This window comes from Hyperolius riggenbachi, chromosome 3 (genome assembly GCF_040937935.1).
Source record: "Hyperolius riggenbachi isolate aHypRig1 chromosome 3, aHypRig1.pri, whole genome shotgun sequence".
Taxonomy (NCBI): domain Eukaryota; kingdom Metazoa; phylum Chordata; class Amphibia; order Anura; family Hyperoliidae; genus Hyperolius; species Hyperolius riggenbachi.
This window is the reverse complement of record NC_090648.1, coordinates 162,903,266-162,928,187: the sequence shown is the minus strand read 5'-3', so window position 1 is coordinate 162,928,187 and position 24,922 is coordinate 162,903,266. Positions and strand designations below refer to the sequence as shown.

The following is a 24,922-nucleotide window of genomic DNA, read 5'->3' as shown; positions in this document are numbered from 1 at the left end:
TGCAACAAAAAGGTGGTAACGCACATTAACACTTCGTTACTATAACATTAAGTAGGTACAATAAAGCATACAGGCAATGAAAGTGTGCTTTCCTGTGCCTGGTAATGTAGGCATTTAGAGGTAATGCAATGCAGCAGTGTGTTACCATAACGCAGCACATTGCAATGCGACGCTAACGTTGCACTGTGAACATTGCATAGACTTCTTATTGCATTGGAGTAATCTGCGTTTATAAGACTTTATAATTCCCAGGACCACCTTGCGCTGATCGGCGTAAAGTCCTGGGGCAGTGGATTTCAGGGGATCGTGCGCGCCAATGCACGCAACATCCCTGCTCTGATGATGGAGCTCCGATCCGCCTTCAGTCTCCCGGGGCGATCATCGCTAGGAGACTGTCAGACTACGAAACCGCCATCTATTTGCTTGATACAGCACTGCGATCTATGGCAGCACTGCACTGGGGTCAGCCGTGTGACACTGCTGTCCCCCCGGGACACAGGAGAGCAATCGACTCTCATAGGCTGAAGCCTATGACAGCCGATCACCGCTATTGGCTGGCTGGGGGAGGAAAGGAGTTTGAAAAAATAAATGGACATTTTATTTAAAAAATAATGCAAGAAATATTTACAAAAAAAATTGCTCTGTTGGTGGGGGGAATCACTTGTGTGCTGAGTTTTACGGCCCTGCAGTGAGGCATTAAAGCTGCAGTGGCTCAATTAGAGAAAAATGGCCTGGTCTTTAGGGGGGTTTAACACTGCGGTCCTCAAGTGGTAAAGGATACTTGAAGTGAAAGACATATAGTGGCTGCCATATTTATTTCCTTTTAAACAATACCAGTTTCCTGGCTATTCTGCATATCTTTCAAGCATCTGTAGTGTCTAAATTGCACACCTAAAACAAGCATGTAGCTAATCCAGCCTTTCTCAACCTTTCTACACTGGAGGAACCCTGCAAATAACTTTGGGATCTCAAGGAACCCCTGCATTTATTTTGGAGAAGCTATGGTCTTTAAAAGTGTGTGGCTGATTATTTCACTACCCCCTATTACACTGCCATTTATTATACGGTCTCCTGACCCCCCCCCCCCCAATTTAGTGCTTCTTGTTAACCACTTATATACCAGCGGTCTCTGCCCCCTTAAGGATTAGAGACCGCTGGTACCAGAAATGGCGGAATAGCGACGGGTAATGACGAATCATCGCACATACCCGCCGCAATCGCTGTCACCGCCGCATGTTAAGAACCTGGGCCGCCCACTCTGCTGTCTCTATGGCAGCAGAGTTCCTGTGAGCCAGTCAGGAGCCGCTTTCATTGGCTTCTGACCCTGTCTTTCAATGTAAGCCAATGGGAGTGGCTTATGTTGAAAAACAGGGCCAGGAGCAAATGAAATTAGCTCCTGACCCATTCACAGGGCTCTGCCGTCATAGAGACAGGCAGAGCAAGTGAGCTGCAGCGAGAGAAGTTGGGGGATTCAGTGGCGACATCAGCGGAGCACTGAAAATGGCAGATGTGCGCAGTGGAGGTTGATTGAAATCTACATCCTGGCAGCCAGATAGCTATCAAAACAGGGTGTATATTTCAATCATCAAGGTCCGGAAGTAGTGAAGGTACCACCTATTATAATGTGCTCTATTATACTTCTCCCATGATGGGGGAAAATGCCAAGGAACCCCTGCAGAGTACACAAGGAACCCTGGAGTTACAGGGAACCCTGGTTGAGAAAGCCTGGGCTAATCTATTTCAATTTCAGTCAAACATCTGATCTGCATGCTTGTTCAGGGTCTATGGCTAAAAGTATTAGAGGAAGGGGATAAGCACGATAGCAAGGCAATTTGGAAGTAAATATGGCAGCTTCCATATCCCTCTCACTTCAGGTGTCCTTTAATTTCCTTAAGGGACCCATACACTGATCGATTTCAGCCTTTGATCGATTCAAAAATTGCTGATTGATTGGTTGATCGATCAATTTGCGGCTGATTTCTATACGTGTATGGCCACCTTTAGTTCCCAAATGAAGTAATGCAATAAAATTGTAAATATGCATCTGCACCAAATTTTGTGGAATATGCAGCTGAGACTCCTGATAAGATTGCAGCCTATAGCTATGGAACGGTGTACTTCAGGAAGTGGCTGCCATCAAATGCTCCAGGATCTATAGATAGATGGGCTCTGCCACTCAGTGCCTATATATAAGTGGGGGAATATTTGTGCCTGGAATAGTGATTTTAAAACCCACCAGATAAAGGAAACCTAACTATCCTTAAACAACATCTGAGAGTGGAAAATTTCACAATAACCTATTTATTTCTATTTCTCTCTCATGATGGGGACGACTATATTAGTTTTGTTCCCAAGGCAACTTGTAAGTGAACAGAAGCTGTTATTAAAATGTCTGTTAGTGACAGGTTTACTTTAATCAAACTGGATCTCTACATTGAATCTTTTCTCACAGGGAATATTTACCTGCTTGCAGTTTTCTTTTTATATGTGGTGCTTTAGCCAAATGTATGTACTTTATTTTAGCTCTGGGTAGGATAGAGGAAAGACAGAGTTTTGTGTCAGATTGCTGGTGTTTGCTCCAGTATGGTAGATTCCCAATGACAGGATAGCCCTTACCCAGAACAGAAAGTAAGGTGAGATTTGTCCGCTGTGGAAGAATTACGTTAATACTTTCTATTACTTTGTTATGGCATCATGGGAAACGTGGCAGTTTACCACACTTGAAAAGCCTTCTGGTTACTCTGTATTCTCAGGCCATTTCAGTAGCTCTGCTGGTTTCATAGTGAAAATCCTGTGTGGCTATGTTTTAGTCACGATGTGTACACTATTCTAGCATCTGTGGAGGTGTTTAGGATCTCTCCTCCCCCACAAGAATCAATGTGTTATTGCAATAAACCAAACAAGTGGCATGCAAAAAAGTTTGTACTATTTGCTTTACCCAAAGACTTATGAGCTATTCATCTCTAGCCATCAGGTCACACATGGAGCAGTCTTCTCATTGGGATAAGACAACAATAAAAAGCTCCCAGGTCATGTGTTTGTCTGTATCCACAGTTTTTTTTGTTGTTTGTTTTTTTGCTTAAACGACCACTGTTGTGAAAGACTTAACATTTTAAAATGTATGTAAACATATACAGATAAGTGTTTCTTCCAGAGTAAAATGAGCCATAAATTATTTTTCTCCTATGTTGCTGTCACTTACAGTAAGTAGAAGAAATCTGAGTGAACCGACAGGTTTTGGACTAGCCTATCTCCTCGTGAGGGATTCTCAGGGCTTTCCTTATTTTCAAAAGCACTTAGTGAATGGCAGTTGCTCTGTCCAACTGCCAAACTGTGCAGTGAGCACAGAGGCTGGCCAACATCTTTGTATAAATCTTTTTCTTTCTTTTCAGAACATTTTAATGTGGTTGTTCATCAATTGATACAACTCCTGTATATAATCCTTAACATTTTACAAAAAACATGGTTTTCAAAAAAAACAAATAAGGCACAGGTATTGACATCTGTAAACAGAATTCAAACCATTGAACAGTTGGCAAGTACAAAAGTGCCATAGCAGACAGTCACAAACTAACAAAGGACTGCTGTTAATAAGAATATCAAAGTAAAATATGTAACATAAGAACATAGAAGAAATGCCTTTTATATTTTTAAATCTACTAAATGCCTGTATTTTTTTATACAGTAGTTCTAATTTTTAAAGTCTCGATCCGATTATACTGCAATCATTTAATAGTTCATGAGTTGCGTGATTTCTATTCTTAAAAAAAACTGTTTTGTGTTAGCTAGTGAGTTGGTAATCCCATAGTTCCCATTTTGACTCAAATCTAGGTATAGAGCTGTTTAGTGAAGCATATATACGTTTGTATATAAAGTTAGTATTTACTATCTGAGTGATCTTAGTTTGTGTAGGACAGTTGAGATCTCTCCAATGCCTGGCTATTGCTATTTTAGTTGTCAGCAATATATTGGCTACTATGTGTTTGTAACAAGGGTGAATTGGGTCCATTTCAAGATTGAACAAAGCTAAACCAACTGAAGGCTTAATTCTGTAACCAACTAGGTGTGAAATAAAATTAAAGGATCTCCATATTTTCATAATAAAGGGAGGGACATGACCACCAAATATGTAGGATGGAGCCAGTACCCTAACCTAACAGTTTCTCCAGCACCTGTCAAAATGAGAGTCTGAAATGAATGCTATTTTTTTTGGGTGTGTAATACCATCTCATGAGTTGTTTTTGGTATAGTTCTCTGATTTACACATTTTGTAAGGTTGGAAGAAAAAGTTATAGCTTTAACCCATTGTGAATCATTGAAAGATCTCCTCATATCCTCCTCCCATGCAGAGAGGAACCACGTTTTAATAAACCCAGATTGATTCATTATATCAGGGGTCAGGAACCTTTTTGGCTGAAAGAGCTATACACGTCACATATTTTAAAATGTAATTCTGTGAGAGCCATACAATGTTTCGAACTGAGACTTGCGCACCAGAGGGTTCACGTCCCTGTTGCCATGGTGATGTGAATACAGTTGATCCACCGGGCAGCGAAAGTGTCAGACACAGCTTCAGCTTCTCTTGGGTTTCAGCAACAACAGCAATTTCCACGAGAGCCAGACAGGAGAAATACCGACTAACAGCTTGTACAATTAGCTAGCTGACTTGGTAGTTCATTCACTTTGTAGGCCGGATCTCTGCACTTTGGCCCAATAGGCTGCCTGTCAAGTGACAGGCAGCCTATTGGAGCAATCAAAGTGCGGGGATTTCGTCCTACAATGTCAGTGGACCTTACAGGGTCCAGAGTGGGACAAATGGAGCAGCCATTCGCTTGGGGTAGCGTGAGTAAATTAGTAGTGCATGCTACAGCAGTAGCGTGCCTACTTTGAAAATTGTATTTGTGTAGCCACACTAAGCTGCGCTGCTTGAGTAATGTAGCTTAGTGAATCAACCCCTACTGATTTGTATATGAGCCAGATGTAGCCTTAAAAAGAGCCACATCTGGCTCCCGAGCCATAGGTTCCCTACCCCTGCATTATATGGTAAAATGTTGCTGTTCCTTCGAAATTCTTAAACTGAGGGGTTAAGAGATTTATTACATCTTTATGTAATTCTATTGAGATTGGCATGAAGGCCTGAAGAAGTTGGGCAAATCTGATGTCAATAATTTGTACTGATGTTGTAAATCTTTAAAAGTTTTAATCTCTGAGCGGGTGTCATGATCGGTGTCAGCACGCAGAGAGAATCTGATTATTGGCGATCTGCAGTATCACCAAGAATGCAGATGTATACCTGATTATTGATGATCTGCAGTATCACTGATAATCCGATATATTGCTAACCTCTGGACACCAGCAAAAGAACACAAAGACAGTATTATATCAGAAAGTGTGGAAATGTCCACCACACAGCAATTCCTCAGAGGTGTGGTTACCTCTGAATGGGAACTCCGTGAGTGAGATCCTCTAACCAGGCAGAGTGAGGAATCTCGACCCCCAGCAGTAATCGTCTGCTTGGGGCAGGCGTCTCGGAGAGGCAAGCCTCAGAGATAACCCTCCAGTGGGAGATGTTCCACTGAAGGGAGAAGGTCAGACAGGCAAGGGTTCGGCAACAGAGATGACGGCGGCAGTACAGGAGCGGAAGGCAGAAGAATAATCGGTAAACAGGCAGAGGTCGGCAACAAGGACCAGATAGGCAAAGGCACAAGATCATCAAGAGATAGAGTAGTCAGGGATAGCAAGAGTCAAAACACAGATCAATATGCAACAATATTCCTAAGCTAAGGTGTGAAATCCTTAGTATCAACACCAGGGAACTGCACTAAGGTCTGAGCGCGAACACAGAATGTATTCACGACAGCAGACAGTGAGCAAATGACATCTGTGGGCTTAAATGCAGAAGCCCTGTTCCACCAGCCCGCCCAGGGGGCTGGAACCAAGGTCAGCCTGTGATTGGTTGGCTGAGGTCAGCTGATCACCGGATCAGCTGACCCGTCTACGGAGAAGGTAAATGTCCTGCCGCCTCGCGCGCGTGCGCATGACCCTCTGCCTCTGCACATCAGTGAGGCCAGGTCCCCGGTCAGCGCACGCTCGCGCACGGAAGTCCGCCGGCTGGATTGCGGGGCCCTCCGCCATATCGTCAGGCGCGGAGGCGACTGCCCTGCTCTGTGCCGGCGGCTCCGTATGCGAGTCGGAAGCCGCCGGCTGGGAAGCGGAGGCCGCCGCCGTGCTGCCCTGCGCGGCGGCGGCCCCGCTATTCCTCACAGCGGGTAACTATGTGGTGCATGTACTGTATTTAATACTCTGTTCTTGCCAATGATCCAATTTTAGTTATGTATCCAAATATTGTAACCACCTAATAGAAAAGTATTTGCCGATAGTTTAGTTTTTTTTGGTCTTTTGTTTGTTTTGTTTTAGAAAACAGTCTCCAGATCTGAAGCTTTCTGAGTTAAAAAGTTAGTGTGACACATTTTTAGATATTACAGTCTTTAGGATTGCAGTTGTGAAGAGTTGTTTACTTTTAAAATATTCTCCATTCATGACCACTAGGTAATCAAAGGATCAATAAAAAAGTTCCTTGATCGATCCATGATATTTGCTTTGTAGTAGTGATATACATTAGGCATCCCCATACCACCTACAGTTATTTTGTTTAAGTATTTGAAACCTACTCTTGGATGTTTATTTGTCCAAACAAATCTACTTAGGATTGTATGTAACTTATTAAAGTAGGATTTTGGGACCAGAATCACCACTGTATGAAAAACATAAGATAACCGACAAAATCCTCATTCTCACCAAAACTATTTTCCATGACCATGATGTACAGCATTGAGCATAATCCTTTGCACATATTTTCTACTTGTTTTAAAGCGGTATTGTCACCATAAAAATCAAATTTCAACAGCAAGTGATAAAAATGCTAATCCTGCATTCAAAACTGCATTCAAAACTTGCAAAACTTGTTCTGCTGTTAAGATTTTGAGTTATCATATACTTAAGGAGCACTGGCCCTTCAGTAGTCAGTGCCAAACAGTTGAATGCTGGGGGTTCTTTTTATCTATAATATATTCCTCCTCTTCCATTTATTTCCCTGCCTAGCCTATCTGAAACATGATCCCCTGCTCACTTGTGTTTACAAGCAAGGCTGAGGTGACTCAGCGATTGGAGTTGAAAAGCAAAAAAAAAAGTGCAGTTCCTAGTATACCCCTCCATGGGAGTGTCTGAAGACTCTGGGAGGAGGGCAGCTAATGAATACACAATGAGCAAGAGAAGGGAGGGGGGGAAACAAGAGTCACGGAGGATATGATGTCAGTGTTAGCAAGATGGCCACTGCCTAGAATAGGATTTTCTGCTTTTCCTTTATAAAATTCACAGGAATCATTACTTGGATAGCACAATACATCTGTTGTAAGTAGAACTAGTATTTATCTACTTATATATATGTGGTTTTTTTTTATTTCTAGGTTAGCATGGGTGTTGCTTATTCTTTAACAATGGAATATCGTTTTCTGAGTATAATAGATTGCTAGGGTTAGTAAGTTTAACTCTTAAATATGTGAGTGAGGTGGTAGACTATGTATAAGCTAGTTTGTGTTGCAAGTCTTTCTGTACCTTTTCAGGATATGTATGCCCATTATTTCTGATTTAGTATAATTAATCTTATTGCAAGAAATTCTGCTAAATCTTTGCAATGTGTCATGTGCTTCTGGTAGAGAGTTTAGGATATCTGAGAGGGTTTGTATAAATCTTTTTCAAGGAGTGTCTTTTAGAAAGAATAAAGGTCATGCTGAGAATCTCCTATAGAGATATGGACTAGCCCAAAACCTGTTGGTAATGTCAGATTTCTACTACCTACTGTAAGAGACAGCAGCATAGGAGAAAAGTAATTTTACGGCTCATTTTACTCTGGAAGAAACATGCTTCTGATTTGTATGTGTTTACATGTATTTTACATGTTAAGATTTTTACAACAGTGGTCCTTTAATCTTATTATAAGGACAAAAAGTGAAAAGAAATTTGCCCAGCAGGGGCCTACAGGATGATAAAAATCTGTTGGGAGTTTAACTCTTCTTCATGCTTTTCAAAAATAAGGAAAATTGCTGAATTTTGACTTAAAGTAATTTTTACTGACATGCTTGTATTATATGTAGTAGAAGTAATATTATTTTGTCTGTTTTTACAGAATAATCAAGGATTCTGGACTCAGAAATATACAGCCAAGGGCGTTTTCAGAGAATCCACATTTGCACTACATGTAAGTGTTATGATTTTTTTTTTTATTTCTACAATGGAGCAGTTGCAGGGCATGGCTGTAGCTCTTATTCCCCTGTTTTGTCCTTATTCAGCATTATTATGTTCTTTAAAGGGAACCTTAACTCTGCCCCCCCCCCCCAAAAAAAAGAAAAGAAATAAGTTTCACTTACCTGGGGCATCTACCAGCCCCCTGCAGCCATCCTATGGCCTTGACGTCAGTCACATCTCCTCCGGTCCCCCGCTCAGCTAGTTTCAATTTTGCAGAGTGAGTCGGCGGGCCGCCACATGTACCTTTGCACGAGTTCCTGCTGGTGCAGGACGCTATCGCGGGTGGTAACATGTATCTTTATATGCATTGCAGATGTTGCAATGCATATAAAGATACATGTTACCACCCGCGATAGCGTCCTGCACCAGCGGGAACTCGTGCAAAAGTACACGTGGCGGCCCGCCGACTCAGTCAGCAAAATCAAAACCTGCTGAGAGCGGCGGACCGGAAGAGATGTGACTGACGTCGAGGCCATAGGATGGCTGCAGGGGGCTGGTAGATGCCCCAGGTAAGTGAAACTTATTTCTTTTTTTTTTTTTCCTTAGCAGAGTTAAGGTTCACTTTAAAGAAAAATAAGACATGTGCACCACAGTTAAATACTTATTCTCCTCTTTCTTCTTCCTAGTTGTTATTGTTGTTGTTATTATTGTTATTATTATTATTATTATTTTAGCCTGCATGGAATCTGCCAAGGGTTATAAATCTCAGTACTATGCGCAGAACAGGGAAAATTTCCAGCAAGTTTAGTTTGAATTGCTATCTTGGCAATGACAAAAATGTACTGTGAATAGCTGTGTCTCTCTTTCTTAACTTTTACAAAGGTGTCTGTGTCTGTGTGTGTGCGCACGCGCATTTAACTGTGCGCATGACATGGACAAAAGGTGATTTATCTCTACTGCGGTATGTCACATTTAAGTGAACTGAGCTGGAGGACATACTGTATTTTTTGCCCTTCTTTATAACATCTTCTGACTCATCACAGCTTCTGAGAACTTTGTTTTTTGGAGGAATTGTGTTTTTTCACTGGTACCAGTGGCTGTGACAGTGAGCAGTTACAGGGGTGGGTGTGTGAGTCTTGAGTAAATCTGAAGTTAGGCATGGGTTATGTATGAGGGCTGCAGGGTCTCTGATCCACCACGGTTTGGCGTTTTTTAACATTTTGTATTTTTTTGGATAGTGAATTAAAGTTATGATATTTTAAAGTTGACAATAGGTGTTTTTTTGTGATTCTATTGGGATATACGCCCTCCCGACCTTTCCTCTTAAAATTTTGTATTGTTGATACTTGGAGGACGATATCCTAAGCTATATATTTTTATAGTAGATTGTTCTGTCTCGTCAGCAAGGGGAGAATACCCCACTGTTTGGGGCATATCCAGTGACGAGACGGTAATACAGTTTACCGGGCTATTGTAGTTATCTTTTGGTGAGTGGAGTGCTGCATTGGGACGCTCTGGTTTCGCAGGTTGAGAGGGATTGTTCCCAGACCTGCATTAGCAGGGATGCTCATCAGTTAATCAATGGGGGATTCAGAAAGTTGACTAAATTATATGAAAAGAAATCAAGATTACATTGGAACCTCAGGTATAACAAAATATACCTGCGTGACCAGTTGGCACCACTGTGGTTACGTTTCCAGGTATTTCCTCACAGGCATAATATTACGGAAGAATTCAAAAAGAGGTGGGAGGGAAACTTTGAAATATGTGCCAAGGTCTGTCTGACACTCATGAGCGAGCTGGACGGGGGGGATCTGCCCACCGTTGAGGGAGAAATTGAGAAGGTTACAGAGTCTCTGAAAGAGTTTGGGGAAGATCCCCTGTATAAAAAAACGTAATGGCGAGTTGGAAGATCACATTAAAAATGTAACAAAGGTATTATTGTACAAAGAGACCCAAAATTGTTGCGGGATCGTACTGCCTATAAAATAGGAGCAGCATATAGGTGGGGTAGTAGGAAAAATATACCACGAGGAGGGAAACCAAAGGGAGGAAAAGCACCTCCGCCCCCTCCTCTCCCTCCAAAGCCAACTAATGCTGATGAGTCAGATTCCTCAGTGAGTGAGGCCAGTTCCGTTACCTCCCTTGATTCAACTTCAACCAGGGTAAGTGGCAAAGAATAAGACACTAGATCCAGGACAGAGAAAAATCTATCTAAGGAACAAAGCAAGACAGCTAAGAAGGCCCAGGGATGTGGGGGGTCGGGGGGAAGGGGGCGCGGGGGGCCCGGCCAACACCGGCAACGGTGGGAGCGGTCGGGGGCTCTGGTGCGCCCCTGGCCTCCGGATCCTCATCATCCTCAGCCGCCTCCTTCTTTTTTGGATTGAGGACTCCCACCGTGGTCAATGACCCGGGTGGGAGTTCTGAGTACAGCACTATGGTTTTGACAGATGAAAAATTTTCACAGAGACAAGTAATCAACCTTACTGGTGAAGAACTCCCAGTTCAAATAACACAAGTTTTGAGTAAAGGATTAGGTTACTGTCCTACCTTGAACATTGATGTGTTTAAAACCATAGTTGATTTACACCTATTTGGGAGACGTATTCTGTTTAAAGCCTTCTCGTCTAATTCCTCGCACGGTGGCTTGCCCCCAAGGACCAGTAGTCGTGGGTGGTCGGATACTGACCTGTTGATATTACAAGATCTTTTTGACCTGGGGGATGAATCCTCAGGAAGTCCAACAGATGGTTTGGTCTCTGAGATGGTCAATTTCCCCTTTCCTCCTCCCATGGGATTTTTTCCACGGTTGGAGGACGTTAATCTTTTTAATCGATCTAAAAAATTCCCTCCTTTCTCTTTATACCCTAACCTGAAGACGTTTATCACAGTGGTTGAAAGGGATTTGCTGACCTTGGAGGGGGATACTGTGCAGCAACATAACCTGAGCATCCAAGAAACCAGAGCCCTAGATGAATTGGGTAAACAGAAGTGGATAATAAAACCTTCCGATAAAGGAGGGAATGTGGTCGTGATGACCACCTCCTCTTATCGAGATATGTGTATGGATATCTTGGATGATAGAAGATGCTATACTAGGGTCTCTGCATCGAGGACCGCGTGCTGTAAAAGCAAATTATTTGCAATCATTGACGGCGCCGTTGAGCGTGATGTGGTTGACACTGACATTGGAGAATATATGAAGGTTGTAGACCCAATTACCCCTACTTTTTATGCCCTTCCGAAAGTGCACAAACGTTTAAACAGACCACCGGGACATCCTATCGTCTCAGGGAGAGAGTCGCTCACAGAAAAAATAAGCATTTATATAGATCGGCATTTACAGCCACACGTTAAGTCTCTCCTGTCATATACAAGGGACACTTCCCACCTACTAAGTATGCTGGAGGGCATACAGGTTCCGGCAGGCACTTTGCTCGTGTCCCTCGATGTAGAGGCCCTGTATTCAAGCATCCCACATGATCTTGGCATTGAAACTGTCGGGACATTTTTAAGTGAGCTAGGGATGCAAAATGTGCCGCACAAGATCCTCCTCCTCTCCCTGTTGGAGTTTCTGTTGCGCAACAATATTTTTGTGTTTGAGGGTTCCCACTACCTCCAGGTGCAGGGTGCAGCGATGGGGACCACGTGTGCCCCCTCCTATGCTAACCTGTACCTGGGGGGGTGGGAACGAAAAGTCTTTTCAAGCGAGGACCTCTCTATGTACCTGTGCCACATTCTTGCGTGGCACAGGTACATAGATGACATCTTCGTTTTGTGGTCAGGAAGTCTGGTCGCACTTGGTGAGTTTGTCGAATTACTAAACAAACGACTACAATTTACGTTTCACTCTACAGTGGGATATGCAAACATTGCCATTGTTAGTTATACGAATCAATTTGGACGAACAGGGCTGCATTTACACAACCCTGTATCGCAAGGAAACTTCGAAGAACTCCCTTCTGCGAGCAGATAGTTTCCACCCCGGACATACTGTCCGGGGTATTCTGGTTGGGCAGTATCTGCGAGTCAAACGCAATTGTTCAAGGGATGTAGATTTTCAGGAGGAGTCCAATGACCTTCGGAGAAGGTTCCGAGCACGGGGCTATCCAGACAAGCCATTGAAACAGGCATTTCATAGAGCTCAAGCTAGCGACCGTAACAAACTTCTAAATGCTGGTAATAGCAAGAGGACTGAATCTCCATTTCCACGATTTTGCACACAATTCTGTGCACAAAGTAACCGTGTTGAGGACATCCTCAGACATCATTGACACATCCTCACGAACGATCCAAGACTAAATGGGGTGAACTCTAGCTCACCACAGATAGCCTACCGTCGCGCACCCTCTATTCATGACCGATTGTTTAGGAGTCACTTGGTCAAGGTGGTCCCCCTAAACATTGTAAGGTCAATGGCACGTACAGCTGTGGAGGCTGTGCAATGTGCCATTATATTAGTGTTGGCAAAATAGTCTCACTGCCGGATGGCAGGACCTGGGAACTCAATCATTTCGTCAACTGTGCCACCATTTTGGTGGTATATCTTTTGACATGCCCGTGCGGAGCTTTCTACATGGGAAAACTAAGAATGAGTTGAGGATGTGGATCTCCCAACATATTAATAGTATATTGACTAAGAGTGCCTCTGGTGTTCCCACCCCGGTAGCGAGACATTTCAGGGCCAAACAAGAATGTAGTCACGAAAGACTGCGTTTTGTTGGCCTAGGCCGTATTCACAAAACAATTAGAGGGGGAAATTTTGACCGCCTTTTATTACAAAAAGAACAAAGATGGATCTTTGATTTGCGCGCGACAGACTCACCGGGTCTGAATGAGTCCATCAGTTACAGTACTTTTTTGCCCCTGTGATGGGTTGAGCTCCCTGTGTTGATCTGGGAGTCTTGTGTGGGGGGGGAGTTCCTCTCTGCCTGTGGATGTATACTGGGGCGGTGCCGGTGCGGCATTCCACCATCAAAAACCCTGCTTTATTAATAAGCTAATTTTGTCTGATTTATAGGACGACCATATCTGGTCTAGCTAGGCTGTCTATGGCCGCATTGTGATGGTTGAATATGAATTCATCAATTACCATCACTGATTTTTTCTCTCCTAAAGACGGAGAGTATAGGATGATGCAGGGACTTTTTATATATAGCCCTCATAAAAGTAACATTGATGTGCGTGCATTCGTACACATTTTGCCATTTGATTCATTTTCAGATTCTATGTGTTGGTCGCGCTGGCTGTCCCCGGGGGCTGTGCCCGTTTTCTCCTGCCCCCCCTCCTTCGATTTTGGCACCCCCCGGATGAAGTCTTTCTGACCTCTCTCCTCGTTGGGTGCTGTGGTGGTGAGGGCGGGGCAGGGGGTGTCTTGGGCGCCGCCTCCGGGGACACCCAGGTGACTTCTCTGCTGTTTCTGGTGTGGTCGCGCCCTCTCCGGTGACGTGTGCAGCCGTGCCCGCCCTCCTCTGTCCTAGTTGGGATGGTGACGTTCGTGTCTCCCCTGACCCTCCCTCTTGTGGGCGGGACTTGGGGTGGGCGGATGCGGCGTGCCGCTATTGGCTGGGCGCTGCCACATAGTGTACGATGGAGTAACAGGATGTTGAATGCTCTAACCACGCCCACCTGAGGAAACCGGAAGTGTCCGGTGAAACATGTCGTGGGCTAGCGTGGTTTGCCAGGCGTGTGTGTGATTGCTGCCCCGGCGCCCTCCTCCAAGTCCTCCTGGTCTGGATTGCTCGTGGACTCCTCTGCTTGCCCTGGTTGAGCCTCTTGACTCCACGACACACAAGGTGAAGCCTGGATCACTCAGGCTCCAATATCATTTGGATACAACTGCAGGATCTCTGGGAGCTGGACACCGACGGATCGGTACTGTATGACAAAACACCTCTATTATATGAGCATATGCAGCTGCTATCAACTAATACATACAGTGTCGGCTTCCTTTGTTTGCATTCTATCAAGTATGCTGTGTCATTTCTTGCAACAGCACTAGCATTTCTTGCCAATGATCTAACGGACTTGGAGCTTACACACCTAAGATTGTTGGAGTAAGCAGCAATGTGCCTATGGAATTAGTTGATGCTATATCCATCATCACATTTAAGTGAACTGAGCTGGAGGACATACTGTATTTTTTGCCCTTCTTTATAACATCTTCTGAATCATCACAGCTTCTGAGAACTTTGTGTTTTTTGGAGGAATTGTGTTTTTTCACTGGTACCAGTGGCTGTGACAGTGAGCAGTTACAGGGGCGGGCGTGTGAGTCTTGAGTGAATCTGAAGTGAGGTATGGGTTATGTATGAGGGCTTCAGGGTCTCTGATCCACCACGGTTTGGCGTTTTTAACATTTTGTATTTTTTGGATAGTGAATTAAAGTTATGATATTTTAAAGTTAACAATAGGTGTTTTTTGTGGTTCTATTGGGATATACACCCTCCTGACCTTTCCTCTTAAAATTTTGTATTACTGCGGTATGTCTTTCTGACTTTTTTTCTGATGCAAGGTGTACTTCAAAGTAGACCTAAATGCATAAGAACAAAGAGAAAAGATGACCTAAGGAAAAAAAATAACTAAGACCATGATAACTCTGCCCCACTTCTCTTCATTATGCCTGGCCATCACTATGTACAAGCACAGTTGGGAATGGTATTAGGGAAGTATAATTTCCAAACCCGAGGCATGAATTAGCATATCAAGAGTAAGGAACCTTAGCAGAGTAGTGGGGCCATTAAAATAAGAATATGAAAGCAGGCACCTTATGTTATCATATGGCTACATGTTATTTTTTTTGTAAGTGCTTGGGAAAGCTTTAAGAGGTGTCACTGAAGTGTTTCAAACAACTTTTTGAAAAAATAAAAATAAGAAAATAAGAAAATGATGGGTAAAGGTGAATATTATGCAGTTATTTTAAAAATGTGTTTGTTGCAGTTGGCATTCAGTTTAGAGGTGGTGGGGTGAGTTCCCTGGAGGTGAGAGGTCCAGGGCTTGCCCGCACTTCCCTCTAGGTGTCGCATGGTGGTTTGGGGGCCCCAGTGAGTGAGAGAGACCTGGGGCCCCTGGGCTGTCATGTGGACCAGTGTTTGTGAGTTATTTTAAAAACAAAGATAGGCCTAGTGCACACCGGAGCGGTTCGGCTGCGTTTCGCGATCCGCTTGCGGCTGAGGATACGCTTGGGTAATGTATTTCAATGGGCTGGTGCACACCAGAGCGGGAGGCGTTTTGCAGAAACACATACTCCCGGGCTGCTGCAGATTTTGGATTGCGGAGGCGTTTCTGCCTCAATGATAAGTATAGGAAAAACGCAAACCGCTCTGAAAAACGGCACTTCAGAGCGGTTTGCCAGGCGTTTTTTGTTACAGTAGCTGTTCAGTAACAGCTTTACTGTAACAATACATGAAATTTACTACACCAAAAATGCTTCACAAAACCGCAAAATGCTAGCTGAAACGCTACAGAAAAAGAAAAAGCGTTTCAAAATCTGCTAGGATTTTGCAGATCTGCTAGCGGTTTTTGGTGTGCACCAGGCCTTAAAGAGTCTTTTTTTCCTTGTGAAGTTTAGGATTTTCAGGTATGGAAGTCAAGTCAAGTCAAGTGATATTTAGGTTGTTGCACCAATACAGAGGTCAGAACATGGCAGCAGTTAGAGGTAATTTAACCTAAACTTAAACACAACACATGGCACAGTTTATTTTAAGTAATTCCATAGTAGTATGCCATTTGGCCTACTCCTTTTCCCACCACCACACATTTAGTGTCTTTGGAATCCTAACATCTCTAACTGCTTCTGGGGGTACTAGCTTCGTAAGGGTAATGCTATGTGGTGTGTGCATGCACACATTGCATAACACAATCAGAACTAGATGGCGCTAATGTAATCTTAGCTCAAAGACTTTGCCTGGTTCCTGGAAGAGGCTGAACACCCCATAGCTGGCAGGAAGTGGCAAGTAATTCAGGACAGTGCTGCACTAGTAGTCACCTTTAACCCTGCTGTGAATGGTAAGGCTCTCTTTTACCCACCTTTTTTCAAGTTATGTTGCCTTTGGTTGTGTGCTTTTAATAGAAAAGGCTTCCTTATAATTAGAAGATGGCATTCTATAGAAATGTACTTAGAACAGACATTGTTAGAAGATTGTGTTCTGCAGTTGCTGTCACTCTGACTGAAATGTACAGGTGGGAAATGGTCTTTTCACTGTGCAAGCTTTTTACAGTATTGAAGACGTGAAATACAGCCAAAAATATTTGAGACAGTGAGGGAATATCCTGCCTCAGCTTTGTAAGTCTTTCTTGCCAAGTGTCCAGTCTAATGTTTTATGCAACAGATCATTGTGAAGGTAATTATGACAATGACTTTGTTATGAAAAGGTTTACATGTCTATGGTATCTGCTGACATAATGTTTTCATTAACACTGCAATTCCAAGACCTCTCCACTTAAGCTGAGCAGTGATACGCACCACTATTAGTGTAACTAGGTGTGATGATTGGGATATGCACTATTAGTGTAACTAGGTGTGATGATTGGGATATGCACTATTAGTGTAACTAGGTGTGATGATTGGGATATGCACTATTAGTGTAACTAGGTGTGATGATTGGGATATGCACTATTCGTGTAACTAGGTGTGATGATTGGGATATGCACTATTCGTGTAACTAGGTGTGATGAGTGGGATATGCACTATTCGTGTAACTAGGTGATGATTGAGTCCTACGATTAAACTATTGCTGAGTTCCATGACTGTCATGGCCAGCCGTGAGAAATGCAGGTGATTCGGGAAGAGCCGCGCAGTCGGTTTTCTGATTGCTTCCTGGTTAGTTTGCGCAGTTCATTGCAGCGAGCAGAATGACTTTCTGTTTTTCCTTTTTAAAAGAAAACTGTCACGATCACTTCTGCAGCGTTTACTGCTGGCTGCAGTGGTATTGCAACTCAAACAGTTCTGATGTCATTACATGCATTTGCTTGCATAGTTTGGTTTGCACTCAAACTAGTTGCTGATTCCATCTGCAGTGGCTCTGCAGGTCTGGCCAGCTCAGGATTGAATGATTATCATTCACCTGTGTGGGAATCTGCATGTCTGCTCCCATTGGATGACCTCAGTATAAAGATCTGCTTCCTGCAGGGCTTCTCGGGCTATCATAGTTTCAGATCAGTCTGTTACTCTGTCTCACCCCCCTCGCTCCTAGATCTCATGTGGACTGCACTGACTCCTGCAAAGGGGTCAGTGAGTCCTTCCAAGTCCTGTTCTGTTTATCAGTAATTGCTACTTTTGCTAGTCTTGCATCATATATCGGTTCATTGCCAATATATACGCATACTAGCGTGTTTATTTTCCTTGTATTCGTGTTACGTTAATACATCAAACGTACTCGAGCTGTTTATATCCTGTGTTCAGTCAGTCAGCTTTCAGCACGTTTTGGTAGGTTGCGCGTATTGTGATCACCCGTGCCTAGCTAGTCAGTCCTGTTCCTGTTGCCTTGCGTGGATTGCGCTCGCTTCTGCGTAGAAGTAGCGAATCCTTCCTAGTCCTTCTCCAGTTCTTAGTGTTCCTTGCTTATGTCATATATCGGTTTATCGCCGATATATACATATGTCAGTTAGTCGTTTGTAGTTCTTTGATAGCTGTAATCGTAATACGCTAGGAAATCATACCTTTTGTATATTTGTGTGTGTTACGTCTGCCTTCTTGACTCTATTTCCCGACTATTCTGTCCTGTCCTTGTGAGGCACGCCACCGCAGCAATCGCATTGGCTGCCTCATTCCAGTCTGTCTTGTTATGGATGCTTGCTGTCACTTTAGCAGTGACTAGTTAAGCAAGCGTTCATTCTGTTACCTGTCCTGATCTTCTGAGTCCTGGTTTATGCGCTCAGCGCTACCTTGCGCTGAGCCACTATAGTGAAAGGATTATTTGTGGCTGTTTGGATCTACGCCTGCTCTGTGTGCCACATCTCCTGTTGGAGTCAACGCCTGCTCTGTGTGCCACATCTCCTGTTGGAGTCAGTCCTCTCCTCCACTAAACTAGGGATATCCTGGTTCCTTGTGCTAGCGTGTGTACATCCTTCACGTCAAGATATACACTACGTGCTGACTGTGGATATACCAGCAAGCGTAACAACAACTTTGCTCCCCTAACACCAAATAGCCAGAGCAATTAAGACACCTTCCTTCTCAGAGAAGTTTCCCAGGTACCCAGCTGTGTTAAGGACCCCCATAAATCAGGTTTCCACACCTCTGGGCTGGCAGAAGCTCATAAAGCCAGTCATAGTGCAGCGGTTCGGGCACCATTTCCCAGTAGGAGTAGTGAGCTGAGGAGTTCAAAGGACCATCAATCTCCCCAGCTAGGAATTATAAACTCCTGGTGAACTGTGATTTATAAGATAATTTATAAACTGCTATATTTGTAATTTCCTGTGTTGCAAAGCTGCCAGGCCCTTCAAACTCGCAGAGTGTGTCGGACCTTGCCTTGCACTGGTACTGAGAAGATACCAGAACAATCTGAGTTAGGAACTCTCAGCAAGATAAGTCCAAAGTAACCTGCTGATACCACAGGGGTCCTACCCCTCGTGTTTAGTATCATTATGATAGATAAACCCTGACTGACCTGAAAATATTAAATCTGCCCTGACCTGTATGGTTCTGGGAGATAGGGTTTTTTGTCTCCATGAGAAGAGGGGGGTGGCTCTTCTCAGGCTCCAAGGGGTGTGTGGTCCCTGCGCTAACTCCTCCTTACTGTGTCAGCAGTATAACCAGCGGAGAGGACCCAAAATCGATGTCCTCCACTTTGAAACATCATCCAGATTACATAATTGCCAGCTTGAGGACATGCTGGCATCTGTCTTGTTTGAATTTTGACGCCGAGTCCCCTGACTCTAAAATCAAGGACTTGGCCATTTCTTTTTCAAAGCGGACATATTTCACCTAAAACTTAAGTATTCGTATTTTCTTCCCTTTTATACTGGCTTACCTGTCTCTTTAATTGTTGATTTAAATGATTTTCTGTATATAGTCATTATTTATATTGCATTTATAAATAAAGACTTCTAAAAGTCATTTTATTTTTTGGCTACACCTCCTATTCGGCCACACAAAACGAATCCTAGCTTCCTGAAGATTCGCTACTGAGAAGTGCTGTTAGCCAGAATAGAGTGTGTTTTTAATAGTTTTATCTGCAGGTTTTAGAATCGGTGAGGTTAGGTCTTCTGCCCTTCTGCAGAAGTGGTGGCAGTTTTGTACCCTGAAAAGTGTGTAATTTGCGTTACTGTAACTCACAAGCTCCCTTCTAGCCTGTCTGCTGCCAAAATTGCAACAGTTTCAGCTCCTTGATTGCGTCCACGAGATTGGATGGTCTGTGTGCTGAAACCAATTGGAAGGCATCGTGTGGTCCGGCCACTAGGGGGCCTGTGATAATGATCATCTAAACACCAATTCTAGCATGACATTTGCCATTTGAAAATAGTAGTACAAACTGCAACGCAACATTGTAATTGTTGTCACAGCATTTTATATAGTTTATCCCAAAGTAATTGATTCTATCGAGATGCAGTTGTTAAATGTTGTTTATCTGCTTTAATCAGCATGGAATAGCTAGACATTGCTGGAACTTTGTGCTACAGGGCCTGATAGAAGGCACATGGTCTGCTAGGACGATAAATACACATTAGCCAGTACAACTAGTATCTCCTTTTTGAATTAAAAAAATGTAATCGTAAGTATTGGAGCAATTTAGGATTAGACAGTACAGTGGTCTTTCAAGCCTGAGCTGTAAGAGGGGGGTTTGGAGTACTATTTGGGACTGCACAAGACTATTCTTTCTGATTAATACACGTGGCTCTCTAGTGCCTGGAAACCACTAGCAGCTCTTTTCTAAGCTCCATTGATTTAAAAAGCTCTTGCTAATGTAATGCTATGTGGAATTAAAAAAAAAAATCACAATCCTCAAGTGGGATCACACCCCATAGCATTACATTGGCAAGAGCTTTTCAAATCACAAGTGCTTAGATAAGGCTTAGAAAAGAGCAGCTAGTGGGTTCCAGGCCTAAAGCCTCAATACCACTTTTGCCAGAGTATGTACGTATGCTGGCATTTGTTTTGATGGTAGTATGCATTTGTGTTCCTCTAGCCATGCCATGCGCACCTATGGGGATTCACATGTGTGATGCAATAAAATGCTGCTGACCATCTGTTTTTTTGTTAGTTTGTTTTTTTATTTTTTTCAGCACAAAATTTCAGAAGTAGCCTATTGATCTGAATAGGAGTTAGATTGTGAGCGCCTCCGACACAGATGTTGGTGACAGGTACCCTCCAGTTTAGGTAGTGACAGGGACCCCACCCCACTCACCATGATGTCAGACCTAGGATCAGCGCCACCCACCTGTGTCCCGTCCCCGTTGCCTATCATGTAACAGGCAGCGTCACTAAGACTGAAGATCAGCCGGTGACCAGAGAGAAGTGGCGCGCATGGTAGCCCCTGTGGACACCGCACTGCATATGTGGAAGTGACAAATTATGTCACTTCCGCATTTTAATGCGATGTCTGCGAGGTACTAGCAAATCTTCTCACTGGTCGCCGGCTGATCAGAGATCTGAGTGATGCTGCCTGTTACATGATAGGCAGTGGGGACAGGACACAGCGCCTGAGCCATGTTTGCACCTCTGAAGATAGGCATCTGCTCTGCTTGTTGGCCACTGGTTGGTTTGGCTGGGGGGGTGGCTAACCCCTCTTGCCCTATGCTGCGGACATGTATGGCGCAAGCAATCTGTACTTGGTGTTGATCTTTATCTTGAGTAATCGGTCTTTCCCTGATGATTCTACTGTTAAACTCTTTACTCTGATTTTGTGTTTCAGCACATTTAGTAATAACTACACTATCAATTTGATATAAATACATTTTTTAATGCGTACATAAGAGAAACTAGTGAGTACCATGAAACTCTTGGATTTATGCTGGACGTTATAACATTGTCAAAGCCTATTTATTTCTGAGTCTGTGGAGGCTTTTAATGACCTCTGCTTAATAGTCATGCATGCAAATGTGTGTGGGCTTTGCCAATAAGCAGAAATGAAGATGTCAATGAAAAATGCAGTGTGATGATCTTGCTGTACACTTCTGACAAGAGCATCCTATCCTGTTGGAACTCATACAGACTTCAACTGCCAGAATTAAAATAACTCTGTTATCTTGAAGTAGTATAATAATGTCCAAAACTAAAACAAAATAAATGCTTTTCTCAGAGTTGGGGCTCATTCACACTAGGTGCGTTTTCGGCCTTTTTTCAAGCACAGGCGATTTTTTAAAATCGCCCACAAAACACTTGTGCAATGAATCTCTATAAGAAGGTTCATATGGTTTGTGCATTGTGCGTTCCTCAAAGTGGTGCCTGTACCATTGTTTTTTTTTTTGCTATAATGGAAGGTTTAGAAAGAGATGTAAACGCTCACAAAACCGCTTTTTGCAGCGATTGCGTTTACGTTTTTTGAATACATACATTGCATGTATTATTTTCTGGGTCAAAGAGTTCACTTCCTGACTTGCGTCTGCTCTGGCAAAGCGCTTAGAAAAGCGTTTTTTAAAAAAAAACGCATCGCACAGTAAGGCAACGGGAGGGAAAAAGAAACAGCGCACAAAAACACAACGCTTGCGTTTTTGTTTTTAGGTGTGAATGAGGACTCAGAGAAGCTAGTCTGTCAGGCTTGCTTTGAGAATTGTCCCCATTAATTACATTCCTTCTATTCCTTCTATTTCCTGATACCTTTGGCAGAACAGGAATTAAATGCATTTCTGTTTGTTTTTTGTCTTCTTGGCAACATCAGAGATAGAAAGTTTAGGTAATCTATCTAGACAAAAATTTAACAGTGGCTTTAAACATCCCTCACTCAAAAATAAAAAGTGGCAAATCCAGTCAGACTCCAGTCAGAGCACCTGATCTGCATGCTTGTTCAGGGTCTATGGCTAAAAATATTAGAGGCAGATGATCATGAGGACTGCCAGGCAATTTTCAATTGAAATTAATCAAATATGGCAGCCTCCATATCCCTCTCACATCTGGTGTCCTTTAAACTGATGAAAATCAGATTTCTTACATAAGTTTCTTTTTTTTTTTCTATTCACACTTGCACTTATGCAGACCTGTGAATCACACTCAAGTATGAAACAAAGTACTTCTTTCCATTGTAAAAGTGTGTCAGCAACACTGAAAAAACAATCCACCTTCTTTTCTCAGCTCCCTATTCACTGTATTGTACCAAATCTCTCACATTTTAATTTCCACTCGTGTTGTTGGCCAGTTTTGTCACCTCAGTAAGTGATCAAAGCTCCAATGATTATCTCATCATCTCACTGCACCAAACACACCATTGTACCCAACTCAAGGCACATAAAATTTTCATTAAACTTTCTATTGCTTTTCACATGAATCATCTCTGTGAGCTGAAACAAAGTAAAATAAAGAAAGGTTACCCCCACCACCACCATTGCTAAGATATTGAAGGATTTATGACACCTAAGAGGTTTCATTTGAATCTTTGTGTCTTGTAGTTACTTGAATAAAGCAAAGCTATCCAAGCGACTGTGGTGTTGACAGGATGATGAGATTAGTTATTTTTAGTAACAATCTACATAGGCAGTATGCAGATCTATGTAGCTTAAAGAGAACCTGTACTGAGTAAAATTATTTAAAATAAACACTCGAGGTAACTTCAAATGAACAGTACATAGTTACCTTGCCATCAGTTCCTCTCAGAAGCTCACCATTTTCTTCTTACAATGATCCCTTTCAGTTCTGACAGCATTTTGTCAGAACTGAAATATATCAGTTGCTCTCAGTTATAGATCAGTTGCTGTCAGTTACAGCTGAGAGGAGAACTGATGTGTCCATGTTTCCCTATGGCTCAAGTGGGCGATGTTAGTTTAACTGTGTGCTGACCAGAAAGCGGTTATGGTGTAATGGCCATTTTCAAAATGGAGGACGGAGAATTCCATTGATCACAGTGGACAAACAGGACGCAGGAGAGGAAAAAGAGATTGAGGAGTAGACTACACAGGAGGTAAGTATGACTTGTGTATGCTTATTTTGACTTTTAATGTTCAGCTCAGGTTTTCTTTAAAGCAGACAGTTTATTTATTATGTGAAGAGACATTTTATTGCAGTGTGAGGGGAAATTTTGAGAAGAAGAAAAAAAAAGCCAACCTAGTTTTTCCCACAATTCATTGCAGTGTCATGTTTGAACAACAATAGCTTATATATACATTCTCTTTTGTCTTTTTTTTTTTTTTAAGTGAGTGATCAACTAATTAACAAATACATTAAAAATTGCTGTTAATTTAGAGATTTGTATTTTGGTTATTGCTTTCTATGGAGAAATGTGTTCAGTAGAAATTTGCAGAGATTATGCAATTCCACAACAATGTATCACCTGTGTTAAATCTCTACTTGTGTTGGATGGGCCTAACCTGCTCTATAGCTGCAGCGAGTAGTGCTACTTGAGGGAGTACAAGTTACCATTTTTAAAGGGGTACTATAGTGAATTAGATATATATTTTTTTTTTAATTAACAGAAACAATGAAATGAGTATGAGGTAGAAGTGTAAAAAAAAGACTAAGCAGAGCTGTCACAATCACTTATTGAGTGAACATGAGAGCATCACATCGCTTGTGATAGGGAAGGAGGTGCCGTCCAGCTCATTCAGGTGGGGTAGGGGAAGAAACAACAGCCATTTTTTAAATGTAATTTTCCTCCCTTCAAAGATGTAGTAGGAAGGAACAGAGGTATGTTTCTATCTTCTAGAGTTCCTTCACATATATCCCCAGAAACAGCAGTGAATCTCCTGCCATAGTTTCCTTCAATACCCTGCTGTTTCTGGTGATATATATATATATATATATATATATATATATATATATATATATATATATATATATATATATATATATATATATATATCCCATACTGATAGGTAGATACATTATGTCATTTTAACTGCATTTAATATCCATTTTCCCCTATCATAATTGTAACCACTTCCCAACTGCCCACAGGCGGCAGAAACTGGCCTTGTGCATATATGCACGTGCAAATGTGCGTCCCCCACGCAGCACTGGCAGGTACATTCTGATCCTCTGCCCTGCTAAACAGATTGTCTTTTAAAATGTCTGTTTTGCACTGGAAAATGCAAAAAAAATTACGTTTTTTTTTTAAATGTCCGTTATTTTGCAGAAAGTGATTAAAACTGATTTTCCTCAAAAATTAAAAGGTCTTTAAAAAAAATCCCCTTGTTTCCACTATTCTTAACATACCTAGCACATTTGCTGATCAAGGCATGTATGCCTTTGCTATGAGCCACTAGAGTTCACACCATTGACTTCAGTGCAGTTCGCAAAACTGTTTCTGTGACTATTTGCAGAACTGAACAGAAGTTCAAGGAAAATCTCACCAAAATGCCAGAGGTGCTCTCGCTCATTTTTTCTACTCACTTCAGGGGTCTTTTTAAAGCAGTATGAAACCCAGAAATTTCTTCTTTGTTCTAAAAGATTTACAGCATATTATATACTACCACAATTTTTTTTTGTACTAGAACAGCATTCAACTAGTTAAACACAGGACTTACTTAAGCTCTCTGCAGGGACAATTTCCAAAGTTAAAACTGCGCTCCAACCAAGTTAGAATCCCGGAGG

General features: G+C 42.5%; 1 protein-coding gene across 12 annotated transcripts in view; it reads left to right on the top strand.

The window, feature by feature from the left end:
- Positions 1-24,922, top strand: part of NTRK3 (neurotrophic receptor tyrosine kinase 3) — a 977,566-nt gene that overhangs the window by 347,096 nt on the left and 605,548 nt on the right. For all 12 annotated transcript variants that reach the window (XM_068275164.1, XM_068275165.1, XM_068275163.1 and 9 more), the window contains one exon: positions 8,186-8,257. In XM_068275164.1, the coding sequence (XP_068131265.1) occupies positions 8,186-8,257 (72 nt within the window). The remainder of the gene's footprint in view (positions 1-8,185; positions 8,258-24,922) is intronic.